Source organism: Vanessa atalanta, chromosome 23 (genome assembly GCF_905147765.1).
Source record: "Vanessa atalanta chromosome 23, ilVanAtal1.2, whole genome shotgun sequence".
NCBI lineage: Eukaryota > Metazoa > Arthropoda > Insecta > Lepidoptera > Nymphalidae > Vanessa > Vanessa atalanta.
The window spans coordinates 6,219,095-6,236,740 of NC_061893.1; the positions used below are offsets into that span (position 1 = coordinate 6,219,095).

General features: G+C 31.5%; 2 protein-coding genes across 3 annotated transcripts in view; one reads left to right on the forward strand and one right to left on the reverse strand.

Moving 5' to 3' along the window:
- The first annotated feature begins 491 nt into the window (after positions 1–491).
- On the forward strand, positions 492–1,554 carry LOC125073188. Its single transcript, XM_047683913.1, has 3 exons — positions 492–888; positions 971–1,159; positions 1,232–1,554. Exons 1-3 carry the CDS (start codon positions 492–494, stop codon positions 1,519–1,521), a joined length of 876 nt encoding a protein of 291 aa, XP_047539869.1. The 3' UTR covers positions 1,522–1,554.
- An 8,717-nt stretch (positions 1,555–10,271) lies between these two features.
- LOC125073197 (equilibrative nucleoside transporter 3) overlaps positions 10,272–17,646 on the reverse strand; it is a 36,326-nt gene continuing 28,951 nt past the window's right edge. The window contains exons 4-9 of one of the 2 annotated variants that reach the window (XM_047683925.1): positions 15,789–15,934; positions 14,763–14,995; positions 14,252–14,450; positions 13,385–13,500; positions 12,408–12,610; positions 10,272–11,740 (exon numbers count right to left, since the gene is read on the reverse strand). In XM_047683925.1, the coding sequence (XP_047539881.1) occupies positions 11,605–11,740; positions 12,408–12,610; positions 13,385–13,500; positions 14,252–14,450; positions 14,763–14,995; positions 15,789–15,934 (1,033 nt within the window). In that variant the 3' untranslated portion in view covers positions 10,272–11,604. The remainder of the gene's footprint in view (positions 11,741–12,407; positions 12,611–13,384; positions 13,501–14,251; positions 14,451–14,762; positions 14,996–15,788; positions 15,935–17,646) is intronic. The other variant, XM_047683924.1, reaches the window with a different exon arrangement.

The window sequence follows — 17,646 nt, forward strand, 5'->3', positions numbered from 1 at the left end:
ATTGACTAACAAATACGTTGTGACTTCAGGTGTGACACAATTCTTTCTTTTTAGCTGTTATTTAACTCATTACAACGTATTTGGAAAGATAAACTGCTGTCACTAATTTTTATTTACCAATTAGATTCATCCAGAACTATTAAGAATCGCATTAAACAACCCCGATAAAAATACTTGATCAAATATTAAAAATAATGTTTTTCATTCGTGGAAGCCTAATTAGAACTAAGTATTAAAATATGATGGTATGATATTATCAATAAAACTGCACTCACTCTCACCACCAGGACTTTCTTAAATGAAATTAAATAGTTTGCCAAGTATGAAAGCTATTGGTATTCCGAGCACGGGTTCACGCCGCGTGCCTTGCCGCCCAAAGGATCACATATAAAAACCAAGCCCATTGAAAAATTAAATCATTGTTGTTCCATTAACTGGCTGGGCCGTACGTCTAATTACTAAAATCTAATGACAAAGTGAAAAACGCAATAATGAAGTGTCTTTACGTTTTGTTGGCTTCAGCAGCCTTAGTACACAGTTACGCTATTCAGGACAATGAAATCGAGACCTCTCGTTTGCAAACAAGTGATGACCTCTTGAGCAGTGTGATTAGTGATTGTTTTGATACCGAATCTCCGATGTCATGCCTTAAAGTGAAAGTCCTCTCATTCTTAGACACCAAGCTTGGTGTTACCTCGGAGTCTGCGAGGGCATTTGATGACAAGAACATCGACAAAGTGATCTTCGACCGCGTTGGAAGGATCCTGAACAACAATGAAATCAGGTTCCAATTGCCTGAGTTCATCTTCCAAAACGCAGAGGTGTCCTACCGTGCAGACAGAGGATTCGATGTTGATTTTCCTGAAACAGATGCTGAAAACGGTGAAGGTAGTATTTGGAGTTTAAGCTTAACCTAAGCTTCTAAAATAGATTTATATTAATTAAATTCAATTTAAAACATATTTTCCAGCTCGTGGCATCCTCAAGAAGAAACTTTTGCTGCCAGTTCTTCTTCTTCTGAAGCTGAAGATGAAAGCGCTGATGCCAATTCTGGTTTCCATCATTGGCATTAAGGCTATCAAAGCACTTATTCTCAGTAAGCTGGCTATCACGCTTGTCGTTGGATTCTTAGTCTACAATTTGGTGATGAAGAAAGGAGGTAAAGAAACGTTCATAAGATTAAGCATTCTGAGTCAGGAATTTGCCACAACTAAATTTTTTTTTTTTGCAGCTATGCCAATGATGATGACACCAACAGAAGCGCCAGCACCTCAGTACGGCCCACCCGCCTCTCAGTATGGAACTCCATCAACTCCAGCCGCTCCTCAAGACTCCTACAGCCCGCAATGGGAGCCAGCCAGCTCAGGCCCTTACGCAAGAGTATGGGACCCCACCCAGCTTGCGTACAGTTCATATTACCCTGGTGATTCGAGTGCTTCATCGTCCTCAAACCAGTCACCAAGCTACTCTAGTGTAGCGTCAATCTCATCATCTTCATCAGCATCATCATCCACCTACTGAACCTAATTACCTCACATTGTAAATATGTTACGCCTTCACGAACGAAACGGATAGTTTAGGTAGTTTATTTATTGAAAATATTTATTACCTTATTTATAACACAATAAATGGACTGTTGTTTTTATATGCGTTTTTTTACCTGCCTTGAGAAAACCACCTCATATGTAGAAATATTTCTTCTGTTAACTACTATGCTTCCGACTAGTATGAATTGCTTCAAATATATTAAATACTAGCTGAAATTGAGGCTTTACTGTAATTTTACCTTAAGTACACAAACTGTCACCCCGTTTTACTGACTCGGGTTGAATTAAAAAAGCTCAGGTAGCGTTTTTTTTAAGCTATATCCATATCAAATTTGATCTAAATCGGTTCAGCGACTTGATCGTGAAGAGGTAACAGACGGACACTTTTTAATTTATAATATTACTCTAGAAGTCTTAAATATAAACAAAGCGATCGCTTTTCGAAAAAAAACTTTTGCTTTATACCTATTATCCCATATTTATCCACGATTTTAATTAAAAATCAAAATCCATGTCGAAAAAAATGTTCTCTTCTTCTTCGTGCACACGAAGAACTAAAAGACTACTTAATTACTAAAAGACATGCTTGTCCTGAAATGCTTTCACAGATGTAAATTATTAATATTAATATATTATATTAAAAATAATATGAATCAACGAGGAAGTCATCACTTTCACAGGTGACACAGTTCTACTTTTTAACGGTAAGTTATAGGTCCAATGTAGCAGCCCGAGCCTGGACGTTGGAGGTGTGTCGCGTGCCTTGGAATATTATAATATGCCCTAGCTATAGACTATTCCAATGGAAGTAGAAGTAAGATAGGAGAAGAACAAACCTGAGATTTACGTATTTCATGCGAATTTGCTAATAACTCAACGATATTGTGCACTAATAAGCGTTTATGAATAATATATCTTTATTTATAATACAACACCTAACTAAATATGGAAACTAATTATTTCAATTATAATATTACTTCCAAAATTCCGGTAACAATTTCGTCGACGTACAAAACGTCATTTTTTCGCAAATCCCTAGTGAATATCTTAGATTAATCAAGCTCTCAACCAATGGCATCACGTCAATTTGCTGTCCAATTTTGTTTATTTGGCTTTTTTCCTCTTATGATTGGAATAGTACTCTATTCTATATCTAGCTAGTTTCCAGTGGCATACTAACGAGATCAAATCCTAAACAAGGCAAAATATACTATTTAAGGGTAATACATTTGAACTGGTAATTTACAATTTTTAAAATAAAAGTATTATAACTGCTTATGTTTGCTCTAAGGTTGTTTCTAAGTTCTATTCAGTTTTAGATCCAGTTTCACTTCTGAACTCAGACTAACCTGTTGTTTTGCATATCCAATAAATCCATATACTGTGTATCATGTAGGTATGTCTATTAAAGTCGATTTAAAATTTCACTTAATAAACATCAACATATGTACATACATATCGCGAATTGAATAAAAAGTTTGTTAAATTTTGAATTTGAACTTATAATTGTAATGTATTTATTTATTTATGAAGTTTGCTAGCGATTATTACATTTATCATTTTTTCATTAATATAAAAAATAGATGGCATTAACAAGTAGGGACTAAAAATAAAGACATTTTTTTTAATATTCGTTTATTTATATTTTGTATTTGAATAGTATGAATCAGAAGAACGGGAAAAGATTGACTTTACTTAGTCGTGTTACAAACCATTACACTGTGAAAAAGTGAAAAAATATTACAAACATTGGATGTATGGTACGGTTTACTATTATTGTCACAACATTTCGTCTCTACATACAACTATATATCTGAATAAAAAAAAAACAATATAACAGCTAATACATTAAAAAATAACATATAACACACGGCATTCTGTAAAAAAAGAACCACTTTAAAATATTATATATGTAATAAAAATTAAATAATTAAAAATGAAATTAAATTTTAACATAAATATGTAGAAAACTACAAAAAATCAAATATTCTACAAATAACAAACTCGATACATTTACAACAGCTTTCCTTACATTATTCTAAAAGTTAATAAAGTGCATCATAAAAACCAACGCACACATTAGTCGGTTATTATGTGTTTGAAGCCTTATTTAAAGGCAACGTTCCAAGCAATAGCTAAGCTCATTTACGATATCATCAGAGAAGGGGGTATACCGTAGTGATTGTGTACTCTTTGACCAGAGGCGTACAGGAAATGTAAAATTTGACCGTTTTTTAAAGGACTAAAATGTGACCGTAATCACTTGATAACGCTGTCTACCTTACATACCTAATATTTTTAGACGAAAAACAATCTTGTTCCGTGTGATTTATCGAGTAAAAAAATTTATTTTTCATCGATTGATATACGAAATCTTATTTAACAATAAAATATTTGTGAAACACTAAACTTAAAACTAGTTTATGCATATACAGAATATCTTTTAGTTTAACGCGATTTTTAAATAATTCGACTAATGTATGCGCCTTCATTTGATATTATATAAATGCATTAAATGCCTACGAATAATTATCTGTTTACATAGAAATTCTCTATAATAAACTTTATATAATATTTATTATCACTATACTATATCTAAGATAATAAAAACAAATCTACAATGGACCTCGTACAGAACACTATAGATTATACGCAACATATTTTGTACAATTCCTCAAGCTTTATTACATTAAATACATTATAGTTTTATATATTATTTAAAGGTCCACAAATTATAACAAATGTTTGTACTCGAAGGTGTGAAATGGAGGTTTTTTTATTTCAAATGAAAAACACCAAATGATAGAAAATTATGTGAATAATATTGTCAAAGTTCAGTTCTATTAACATAGTTATTGTCAAGGCCAGTTTTAAGGGACCGGGGTTTCCAGCCCTGGGGCTTCATAAGAGAGGCACAAAGATTGCAATTTCGACGTTTGGAAAATAATTAGGGGCCTCCAAAGTTTTGTTGCCTCAGGGTCCTCAGACCTCGAAATCTGGCCCTGGATTATCTTTAGTCAGTACTCTCCGACCCGCTAGTAGAAAGCTACTAGTCAAAGCTATTCTGTAAAAGTAAACTCAAAACTCACCGCAAAACATGAGTGAAATGTCAGTACCTATGTGAAATGTGACATCAATGCTGACTGTAATAATTATAATTTTTATAAGACACGTATCGAAATGGCATATCACCGTAAGTCATATGTCAACATTTCACGAGTGAAATACGGAATGAATTCTTACACAATCGCACTGTATAGATTATAACAACGCACTGTTCATATTATAATCATATAAACAATAATAACATATTTATCTTAATTAATTTCAAACTGAATCGTAGCAACACTAAATATACCATTAAATGTATATTTTAAATTGATCGCTTTATTCGTATATGGTGTTTTTCATTTGAATAAATACTTAATGGATTTAAAGGGCGAAGGAGTTGTGGTATCTACAGTGGTCAGGTTAAAGCTATAAATTCACAGCCTTCGACTCTACGAGGAGTGCATATTAGAATAATTCATAGATTTTATTAGCGAAGATAAAAATTTATTGGGAAACTGGTTTCTTATATGGAAAAGAAAATTATAAATTATTTTTAATTATCGTAAAAACTAACTTCTTTAATTAAAATAAATGGGAAAATATATTTAACTCACATATACAAAAAAAATCAGACGTTATTAATTATGGTAACAAAGTAATTATCAAATAACCCTGTATACGAGAAGGTGGAGAATTATTTTAATTTAAATACACATAGTGATATATTTCTTTCTAGATTATACAAGATCAAATACCTAATAGACAAGGTCTCTATCTGAAAACTCTGAAATAAGATTAAATACTTGTATATAATTTTAAGATTAGAAATATGAAAGTTTTACCAGAATGGATTATGCATTTAAATATTTAATGGCCGATATAAATCTACAAATATCTAGAACTGCTGTTGATTTATTATAATATTCTCTTTGATTACATTACATGGCAACACTAAATTAATCCTTAACAAATAATCCCGTTATTGTCATGGGCTTTTTTTAATTATTTCCGTATAAAGTATTATTTAACTTATATTTCGTGTGCAACATATGTCACCACAATATATTAGGTGTTTATTAATGAATCTTAAACCTCGCTTATAATTTAAAGTCCATTTCATGAAACGAGCTCCAATAGAAAATTTTCCTTTTGTGCTCAGTGGTTAATACGCGTGGCGTGAGGTACATACATGAGGTACATAGCTGATTCATCTCGCTTATAATCAGGGCCGGACCGTAAGTTTAGGGGGCCCTGGGCTAACACTACTTAGTGGCCCACCTAAGACATATCTGAACGTAGACTTGAATTAAATTAATAAAATGGGTTTGATTATGTTCAGGACTCACAGGGACTCACACTCAAATAATACGATCAGTTTAATTTAATAAAGTTATGGATTATTTCGCATTATCGTCTATTTTTTCTTTGACTTGACTTAGCTGGGGCCCCCTTGAATCCACGAGGCCCTGGGCTGAAGCCCAAAAAGTCATATGGTAGATTCGGCCCTGCTTATAATCTAGCCGCGCGCATCGACCAATTAAATGCGAGCAATTAATTAATAGTATTTTGTTCAATAGGAGTTCGACTCGTGGAATGAACTATAGTACCATAATGACATCCTATTTCAAAAACTAAAACGCATAAAAAGGGCGTTTTTTATACTATTCCACAATATACTTGTATAAAATGATTTTTCTAGTACAGCTTTAAAAATAGTAACTTTTGTTTTTAGTATGAATATTAATTCATTTTTTGATTTGACAACTAGTCTTTGTTAGAAATCATCGCAGTCGCCAGTTATGTCACATTTTGTCATTAAATATAAAATCCGTACACCTAATATATATTATGACTAATAAACTAGGCGTTTGGAGAAGTCAAGCAGGCCGTGTAATCATTGTTTAAGAAAAATGTCACGGCTGAATAAGGGCACAGCTTGAAGTGAAATCATTTTAATATACTAACAATGTCATCGAATGTTGAAATCACCCTTTCTTTGACTTTAACGGTACAATGATCGAGACAAATCCATCTTCGAATCTCACGTGGACCCTTCGAGTCGGTTTTATAAGACTTAATTGGTTACTATAAAATCTGAAATTAACTCTGCTCACAATAGGTTATTTGACAATGACGTAACTGACTTTTTCCATTATATACTGCATAATTCATAAAGTGAATTAATACATCAAAGTATGCTACGTAATTTTACAGACGAAATTAATAAGTCACTCAACAACAAACTTAATGTATTAACTTTATTCATTGATTTTAGCAGGGCTTTTGACATGTTAAATTACAATATACTATATGATAAATTATCAAGGAATGGAATACAGGGCCCTATCCTGGATTTATTAAGAAATTATCACGACAATAGATATACAACGGTAAAAATAGCAAACACGCTCAGTCACATGATTCCTACATCCAAGGGCACAGCCCAAGGATCCATAATCGGGCCCACGGAGTATTTATTATACGTAAATGATATGTGTAACTTAATAAAAACAGGTTCGATATATCAATTTGCTGATGATACATGTCTATTGATTGCTCATAAGAACTTAGACGTCGCTCAAACTGACATGCAAAATAATTTTACTCTATTATGTAAATGGGCCCATGATGTGGGTTTGGTAGTTAATTCCCAGAAGACAAAAATTATACATATCCACTCTTCACATATCAAATCAGCTACTAAACCGACTATCGTGGCTCATACCCATAGGTGTTTGCATGATAATATTGTTACTAGTAACTGTGGTTGCCCACACATAGATTTAGTGGATCAGCATATGTACCTCGGCCTTGTAATTGATAACAGATTTAACTGGAGGCCACACATAGAATATGTATGCGGAAAATTACGATCTATTCTTAGTCAATTAGTTATACTCAAAAGTAAGCTCCCGTATAGTACTAGGCGCCTTATATACATGGCTCTAGCAAATTCTGTTATCAGTTATGGCCTAAGCAGTTATGGCAGAACATATAAAACCTACCTATCTGAAATTTATAAAATTCAGTTAAGAATGTTGAAAATACTAGTTCCTAGAAACATTAAAGTGAATTATGATGACATTGAAGGAAGTCTATTTAGGCACTGTAATATTATGAATATACATGATAAAGTCAGCTACCAAATTCTGTACGAAGTGAACGAACTTTCATATTTGATAGAAATACAGAGACCGAACAATCTTAGAATTATTGAAAATTCTAAGAAGTTTGAGGTACCTAAGACAAATAATATTTATGGAAAAAGAATGCTTCAAAGTGTAATACCTAATATTCTAAACAACTTACCAGATCATTTACAAAAACTGTATAGAAATAATACAAAATATACTAACGTATTAAAAAAATACTACCTAAGTAATCAAATGCACTTATCTGAATAAAATTGTATATTACTAATGAATGTCTACGCATAAAAAAATAACAATAAAATAATATATATATATTTTTTTTTATACAGATATAGACATTTACATAAAATCTTATACGTATGAAAATTATCTTTATGTAATGTTTATGTAATATAATACTACTACTGTTCTCTAATCTACCTACTGTTACTTGTGAACGGCAACTTGCCCAGATAAACCCTTTAGGGGTTTTCGTGGCATTTTATCTTGTTAAACTAAGCTGTATTTTCTTTGTATTTTGAAAATAAAAAAAAAAAAAAAAAAAAAATAAAATATCGCTTGACGTAGTGGTGTTAGACAGTCTGCTAAGGCATTTCTACCACAAACCACAAGATATTAAAAAAAAAAAAGACAAGTAACAACGCTAACCACTAATAGGACAACTTTGAGGAAAAAAACAACTATTATTAACTCCATATAGATACATAGAAGTTGACACATTGCGCTGACTGTCCGACTGGTGTGGATGTATTGAATAAAACGTAACTTTGTTTTGCATTAAATATGACTGAATTGCACTGAGCGGTAAAGTATTATTTTGTTATATTATTTTAATTTCAATTCTTGGACTATAAGCGGATAGGTAGTGCGATAGAGGGCGTGTTCAGGAAGCCCTAGTCGAGGGCACTGCTCGAGTTACGAAGGGCAACATCTTCTGTAGTACAGCATGACTCTAGGTTTCCTAATGTTTATGGCATTTAAGCTGGGTTAGCAACTGATTGACTATAAAGATACATAACACAAAATGTAATTGTCATAATGTCATCTTTGTGTGTATAATGTATACAAAGCAATGTCATTTAAGCTTGTGTATATATTATATATAAATTTGCGAGAATTTTCGTATCCGTAATATGTTTAAATAATTACATTTTCTATATATCTGAAATGTTGAAATTTCCAAACTAAAAATCGATAGCAAATTTAAAATAAACTTAAATTTTAATCAAATTTTTACTTCGAATTTCTTGACAATATTCATTTGGATTAATCTTTCGATAGGTCAAAATGTAAATAGCTTTTCAAATATAAAGAATCATAAAGAAAGAAATAAAATAAAACAAAAATAATGAAAAAAAACCTTTACTATGTAATAAATAATTCCTAACAACTGTTAGTGTAGGTAGAACAAATATAACTCTTTGTTCATTTAGTATAAGAGATTATTTGGTCTCTATAGTGAACACTCTGGAATAATCCATTCTCAGCAACAAACATTACTTCATAAAATATTAATTTTGGTACTTACTTATTAACGCCACCGCCAAAAAGAACCCATATAGGTAAGGTGAAGTTTTATTTTTTACTTATTTATTATTATTATTTAATGTGTAATAAATAAATAAATAAATAAAACCTAATCTTTATAATGCGGCATTCGCAGAATTTATTTTTACTGGCGTTAATACGTAAGTATCTTAATTATATACACAAAAAGCATTATATTATATAAAAACTCAAGAACGGCACATTTATTCAATCCCATTTAAATACTAATTAAATTTTTTTCAGATTCATTCAAAATAAATTTTATATTTTATTTTTCATGAAGTGACTTTAAACAAACACTATTACTATTACACTTAAAATGAGCTCTTGTGACTGTTTGCGTGAAGTGGGTCATCATAGTGTGCGTTTCTATGTGTTATGAACAGGCGTATGTAATGATATGATCAACGATAAACGGTAATTATAAAATATTTCTTAACGCATAACTTAAATCGAAAATATCTTAACATTGCCTCTCTGAAGTTGCAGAAAATGGTCAGTAATTGTTATACCCTTGTAAATCATACTTTTAAACCTTTAATATTAACAAATGTGATATATTTGAATATATCACAAAATATAGTTATGCATAACTTTGTAGAGGCAATGAGGCTAATAAGCAAGTGGCAAAGTTAAAATATTCGTGTTGTTTGTTCTGAAAAATATTTTCATAAGAAAAAAAATGTGTTTATAACCAAATAATCAATTAATGTTAATTTTTTTTTTAATAATATATCTCTGGTTAAGAAATATTGCTTTAAATATTACTTACAAATTTATGTTATACATTTTCTTATATACATCTAATAGTGTTAATGTAAAAATCAGTCTGTAAAAAAAATGCTTTAATGCTACATCCTTCATATGTTATGGAATTAAAAAAACAATTATTTATTTTTTTAATAACAAATATTGTTCTGAATGTTGCCAGTGATTAAAAAGAATAAATCATTATACATAATATATTAAGATATATTTATCAAATTTCTTACAAATATATTTTAGTGCATATTTAATTAAAATAAATTTAACATACCTTACGATTACAGCCAGCTGTAGTTCTTTTAGTAATAGTAATTTAAAAAAAAAAAAAACAATTAATTACATCATTGCCGTCGAATATCTTACTCTAAATAAGCCTTACAATTCTTAAACAATAGAAGCACTTTGGATTAATATCTTGTATATGTTAACTTACATTAAGGGACGTAAAATATTAATAGTTTGGGAGAACAAAAAAAAAATATATCGAAATATACTCTGTGGTTACTGTTGTTTTTAACACAAATATAAATATAAGTATCTGTAAGTAAAACATTATTTTGTCTCTTAAATCAATACGAAGAGATAACCAAAATGCAAATAATAATCGCAATGGGTATTTACTATAATAAATGTAATATGTATTTCTACTATAAATTTTAACAATTTGTACTAATTACAATATATATACTCTAAGCCTCTCAAACTTCAACAACAATATCATATGCTGATATATAACCTTAATTCACAAAACCAACCTAAATACAAACTATTAAAGTCCGATTTATGATACCTTTAACACATTTTTGTTTATATCGATTTTAATTTAAAGTCGAAATTGTTTATGAATTAAACACTTTTATTGTATGGCAGTTTGGATCAAAATATCTGCAACTGCAAGGGTTCAACTACCATAATATCACGTGATATTTAATTAAAATTTCAATTAATTAATAGTTTATTATATATTAATTTGTCATAAATATTATATATATTAATATTACCATAGTATGTTTCATTGTCAACTTGAATAAAGTTATAATCAAACATTTTCAATTCCATTATTATACCTTGCAGCGACAGATGTTTATTGAATATTAATAAGGCATTATTATATCAAGTGTGGTTAGTTATTGAGTCATGCTTTTGTGTTTAATTGTATCATCTTGTCTATTTATATGTTATAAGACACGTCGAACACACAATTGTAAGTATATTGAATATATTTCTAATATTCAGAATTAAATATGAACTGTATATGACCTAGTTTTCTTTATCTTATGAAATAAGTTAAAATGAAACTAGACACTGTTATATTATAGAATACTCCATAAATTGCAACAGAAAAATGTCTCTCATACAAAGTAACACTTTGTGATTAAGGAACATTTATACTTATATTGAGATGTCACTAAGGCGTGGCAAAGGCGGGGTATAACTTATCACAACACGTCACTTTAACACCACACTAACTCCAACTGTTAAACTCACTTCCCAACACGTACTAGAACGTTCCAGAACGTCCCGATGTACGCAAGTAGTCGCTACATGTTCGACCAAAGAGCGAGAGATGCAATATCGGGGCAGAATATTGAGAATGAAATGCCAACTACAATTCCTGTTACTAGTGTGGCTCCTCCTATCATGCCAGCTGTTGAGGCATGTTCCGGCGCCACGGTGCTGGAACAATTATTTAGATAATTATTATTTTATTTTTATAGAAACAAAAAGATATCTGTGAGTTATACTCACGACAAATTAAATAGTTAAATTACTGTTTTTCTTAATTATTGATTACTTTTTCTTTTCGCGCTATTTAATCTACCTCAGTGTATTTTGAATAATAGAAAAATAGCAACAGCCTTAAGAACAAAACATTTTAGTGTTCTTTAAAATCATAATTGATACAATCAAGAATGTATCACTATTATTATTACACTTAATTTACCATGTAGCAATACTTAGGTGCACACAAATTTATTAATGAAATTTGCGTGTGTTTTAGTAGAGCATTATTATACCCACTTTTAAATAGTGATAAACACCACATAGGTGACAACACTGCGTTGGGTAGTGGGGTATTTGCAGATTTGTTTGAAATAAATAATGTTAGTTGTCGTCCGCGGCTTCGCTCGCGTTTTAAGAGTTGGCTATCAGATCAGGTGTTAGGTATAAAAAGTAGCCTATATCCTTTCTTGTGGTTCTTGTTTGCTTCATAACAAATTTTGTCAAATTCGATACAGTAGTTTGGCCGTGTAAACATGCCAAACAGATTTTATTTTTGCATTTATGATATTAGTATATATGATATAATTTATAATTGTATATGTAGACTGTATGTACTCACCCACTGACATACATCATGCCAAGAGAACTGCCATGACCAGAGCTCCATCCGAGTAAAACAGCCATTGCCCAGTAAACCCAGTCATTATCAATTAAAACTGGCAATGTTCTTATTCTACCTCTTGGGTGGTAGTTGCACAGCAGGAAGAGGGGTATGAAAAGCAGACGAAGACTTGTGAAGAGGGCCAACCAACGGGGACTTGGCTGTAAAATGAAAATAATAAATATCAAATCACCACATATTTTGAACAGATGCAATTTATTTATTATATAAGTTTTTATCTATGATTTTTTTATTTGTAATATGTAAGCTGAATGGCTACTTAAGTGGGTGCCACCATCTGTATACATTAGCGCTGTAAAATCGCTTAACAACTTTGGGAACTAAAAAGCTATGTCCCTTGTGTCTGTAATTACATGGTTATACACTCTTTAAACTGGAGCAATGTGCGTTGCAATGTAGCGGTTGAATTAATAACGGTGATGATTAGGAACAGTATAAAAAATCTCACAACACATCTCTAATTACGGACAGTACTTATAAGTTCTAAATAGATATGTAGCAAAACTTAGGTGCACACAAATTTATTAAGAAAACATGCGTGTGTTTTAGTAGAGCATTATTATACCCACTTTTAAATAGTGATAAACACCACACTGATGATAACACAGCGTTGGGTAGTGGGACATTATGTGTAATATGTACATATATTTATAAGATTATAAAGTCATTTTGAGTTTATAAACAACAGATGGTTCATGTGTTTGTGTTATTAGGCTTATATGAAGATATTACTTTCAACCTAATCAAAATTGATTATATTTGACATTCAGAGAAATTGCAAACCCTTAAAACGCACAAAAGTCATACACAAGTTTGTAATACAGAACATACGGCTTGCACTCTTTAAAAATCGGCCCTAGATTATGAACCTATTATCAAGGAAAAAATATTATTTAATAATTATTGTTACTTACAAATTGCCACAAACTTGCTGTAATATTGCCAATCATGGCTGTGAAATTGAATGTCAAGAAGCATGTGAGTCGTACAAAGTTATCGCCTAAAAATCCTGCTGTTACTGGCTGAATGTCTGAAAAATAATTAAAAAACACATTATTGAAGTACTGGTATATAAAAATGTATTAGTTTAAAATTAGAACACGTTTTGGATAGTAAATACTTTTCAGCTAAACAATATTCAAGAGGTTTCTAATTTAGGTAAAATTCTGCCTTTGCCAATGTCTGCTACAGTTAAAAATATATAAATAGCACTCCTACTATAACCTCAGCTTAATTTAAATCAAAGTAATTGCTACTTTGCACATAGCTTAAGCATAACCATTTTAGTTTCCTTTAAAATAATAATACAATCAAATATCATGATTATTCCGTAAAAATCTTCTAATTACATCTCTGATTTCAAACAGTGCTTATGAGTAATGAATGTGTAGCAATACTTAGGTGCACACAAATTTATTAATGAAATTTGCGTGTGTTTTAGTACAGCATTATTATACCCACTTTTAAATAGTGATAAACACCACATTGGTGACAACACTGCGTTGGGTAGTGGGGTATTTGCATTGATGTTGCAATAATATTATATTATTTAAATTTTATGTAAACACACGAAGGAACAAAGAATGTATATAGGTTATATTTTAAATCAAATTTGATAATCGGATTTGTTGTCAAGTCTATTGCATTTTATCCCAGAACGAATAGTAGTTAATAGGTGCATATTTCCTACATTTAGACTAGATCTGAATCCTACTATTATTAATCTAAATTGAATTTACTATATTTAAAAAAAATGTTAAAACAAAAAAGATCAAACTTACCCGAATGAACTGCAGGGAACACAGCGAGTGTTACGAAGAATACAATAAATATATTGTATAGTTGAACGATTGATTGTTGCAGGATGAGACCGTATGGAGTGCGTTGAGTCGAAGGACTCGCGTTCTGATTCGTAGCGGCCAGAGCCGGGTTAACACGAAGCGTTCGTTCTTGTAATGTTTCATGATAGCGGAAAAATCTCTGAAATTAATTAATAACTGTCAGATGATGGTGTTGCCAGTTAATGATAAGCTGCTGTGTTAAATTGCATGTAAAAATCTAAATATTACTTCATAATGTTTATCATATTTATTTTTTTAAATTAACTTAAAATTTTATTAATAACATGTAGCAATACTTAGGTGCACACAAATTTATTGATGAAACCTGCGTGTGTTTTAGTAAAGCATTATTTTACCCACTGGTAAAAAAAATATGGCAACATAATTCTAATGAGACCATTGCGTTGGAAGTGGGCATAATATGCAAAGAAATTAAAAAACAATTACTTACGTTCAAGGGCAGAGCGAAATATGTATCAAAGCAGATCAGTAAAACGAACATGCCCGCAATAAAATAATATATTGCTGATGTCCTTGGGCTCTTTGTAAACACATCTGAGGCCCAGTTGATGAATACGACGAGGGTACCGCAGATATTGGAGCCGAGGACGACGGCACCTGTGTACTGCGGCGGTAGACGAGCTGCAACTCCATAAACTGAGTTCTGGAATATAGCGTTGAAACCTGAAATTAAGCATACGCTTTTTATAATTCTCCAATATATTACCGATTCATTCCCAAGGGATATTATAAATGAAAATATGCACTCTATTTCTTCACGCATAAAAACCACATTTTCCGAGGCACAGTCCCAATTTCTTGACGTAAAAACTCCAAAACATTTTTGCAACCCTATAACTTTGGTCTTAAAATAACTTGCACATCCGAACAAGACAGTTGAAAGTCAGACATGTTTTAATATGGTAACCAGACTTGTTTAAAATTTAAAATAGAGTTGCAAACTGGCAAATAGGCCACTAGAAGGTAACCCACACATTGGCACTGAAAGAAATATTAATCATCCCTCACATCTTCAAAATGTCACCAATCTTGGGACTTAGTTCCTATTTAGTCCGTTATGTTGCCTAGTTATGTTTTGTCCCATGTGCTTGTAGTTACCCTGAAGAATTGCTGTTTGGCGGTAGAATATCTGATGAGTATGTAGTGTCTAAGTGGACAGCCTTGCACAAAGCATTACCACTAAGTGATACTAATATAATACCAGGCCAGACAAGCAAAGTGATTTTATAACAATAAATTTTTTGTTTTATAAATGTAGCAAAACTTAGGTGCACACAAATTTATTAAGAAAACATGCGTGTGTTTTAGTAGAGCGTCATTATACCCACTTTAAAATAGTGATAAACACCACACTGATGATAACACTGCGTTGGGTAGTGGGAATATATTGTTATATCAATCTGTATTTGGTATTTGTATAGGTATTTAATTTAAAAAAAATAACGTAATAACTCACCATTTAAGAAGAAAACGGATATCATAGTAAGCCAAAAAAAGACTACTGGCCATTGTGAACTGTCGACCATAGCAAGGACAACAGTAGCCACGAATATGAGTACTTCTATGCACAGCGACCACACGATCCTCGTTGTTAAATTGCCTCTGTAAACAAAGACTTATTTAAAGATATCGCATTTGAAAAACAAGAAAAAACCTGCCAAGTGCGAGTAGGAGTCGCGAAGGGATAAGTACCATTATCTATAAAAACGAAAAAAAAAACATAAACAAAAAAAAACATAAAAGTCTTGTATGGGAGCCCCCTTAAACATTTATTTTACTGTTTTTTAGTATTTATGATTACAGCGGCAAACAGAAATAAGTTCATGAGATACAGCCTGGTGACAGACGGAAGGACAGCGTAGTTTTAGTAATAGGGTCCGTTTTACTCTTTGGGTACGGAACCCTAAAAACAGCTTGTAGGAGCCATAGTGTGATATTTTATAGATTAAAACACAAGAACCGACCTTAACGAAAAAGTAATCAACCATAAACAACAGCAAAAATTTTTATCGTAAGGGTAACTTATATTCAGTTCAGTTCGGTAGTTAAGTTCAGTTCGGTAGTTCGTTAAGTCAACACGTATTTGCGCGGTGTGTAATAGATGCAAAATGAGTAAATGTGATAAGTGTGCAAAAAATATTACCAAACGATATCCTGGATTGGAATGTAATAAATGTGAAAAAACAGTACATGGAAATACTTCGTGTTCTGGTCTAACAAATAAACAACTTGCTGCTTTGCGTGCAACCGAAAATCTACAATGGACGTGTCAAGAATGCAATAGCAACTGTTTAAAACGTAATTCATTTATCGTACCGGAGGAGGATGACGAGGATGAGGATAATACATCTCAGGATATGCGAATAAATATAAAACAAATGGTAAGCGATATGTCCAAAGAAATCGAAAAAGCTATACAACGAGAAATGAAGGACTTTATGAAATCGCTACAGTATCAGAGTGACAAGCTGGATGAATTGGTGGAAGGTCTCGAGTTTTGCAAGCAGTCAATTCAGGAACTAAAACGAAAAAACACAGAAATGAGCAATAAAAATTCTAACCTAGAAACTAGAATTGGTGCATTAGAACAACGGTTACAGGAGATCGAGCAACAAAAATTGGGTGATCAAATTGAGATATCTAATATACCTTACAATGATAAAGAAGACGCAAGGTTGATTGTTGAAGAAATTGCAAATAAATTGCAATTACCAAAAGATGATGTAGTAAGTATTCAGACGAAAGTGGGCTCGAGTCGAAATGAAATGCCGGGACCGATGCTATTAAAAATGAAGAATGAAACTATTCAAAACAAATGGATTACTACATCAAAAAAGTGTAAGATATCTGTAAAGGATGTTGTTGTAAATACAGGTACAAAGTCCGGTCAACAAATAGTATATATACGAGAATCCCTAACACCGTATAATAAAAATTTATTATGGAATGCAAAACAACAACTTAAGGATAAGTACAAGTTTATATGGTGTAAAAAGGGTGTTATTCGTGTACGTAAGGACAGTGATAGTGTACCTATCATACTAAGATCAATAAAGGACATAAGTCGCTTAGTTGATAATTAAAACTTACTTGTAATAAGAAAAGGTATTTCTCAATTTTTTTATTTATTTTATCCTTTTTCTTTAAGTGTTTACGGTTTATAGTTTATGGTCTTTTATAGTTTACAATTTATAATATCTCACAATTAACTAAAATGGAAGTAATAAATGATGATTTACTGGAATTATCTAATTGTACGAACATACAGGATTTTGTTTTTAATATACCACGTAGTAATAATATCCAACTGTTTT

Bases quoted from the DNA above. Each gene is read 5' to 3' on its own strand.
- LOC125073188 (XM_047683913.1), top strand. From the start codon at position 492: ATGAAGTGTCTTTACGTTTTGTTGGCTTCAGCAGCCTTAGTACACAGT. The intron at 889-970 runs GTAGTATTTGGA...CATATTTTCCAG, and splicing joins AGATGCTGAAAACGGTGAAG to CTCGTGGCATCCTCAAGAAG. The intron at 1,160-1,231 runs GTAAAGAAACGT...TTTTTTTTGCAG, and splicing joins TTTGGTGATGAAGAAAGGAG to CTATGCCAATGATGATGACA.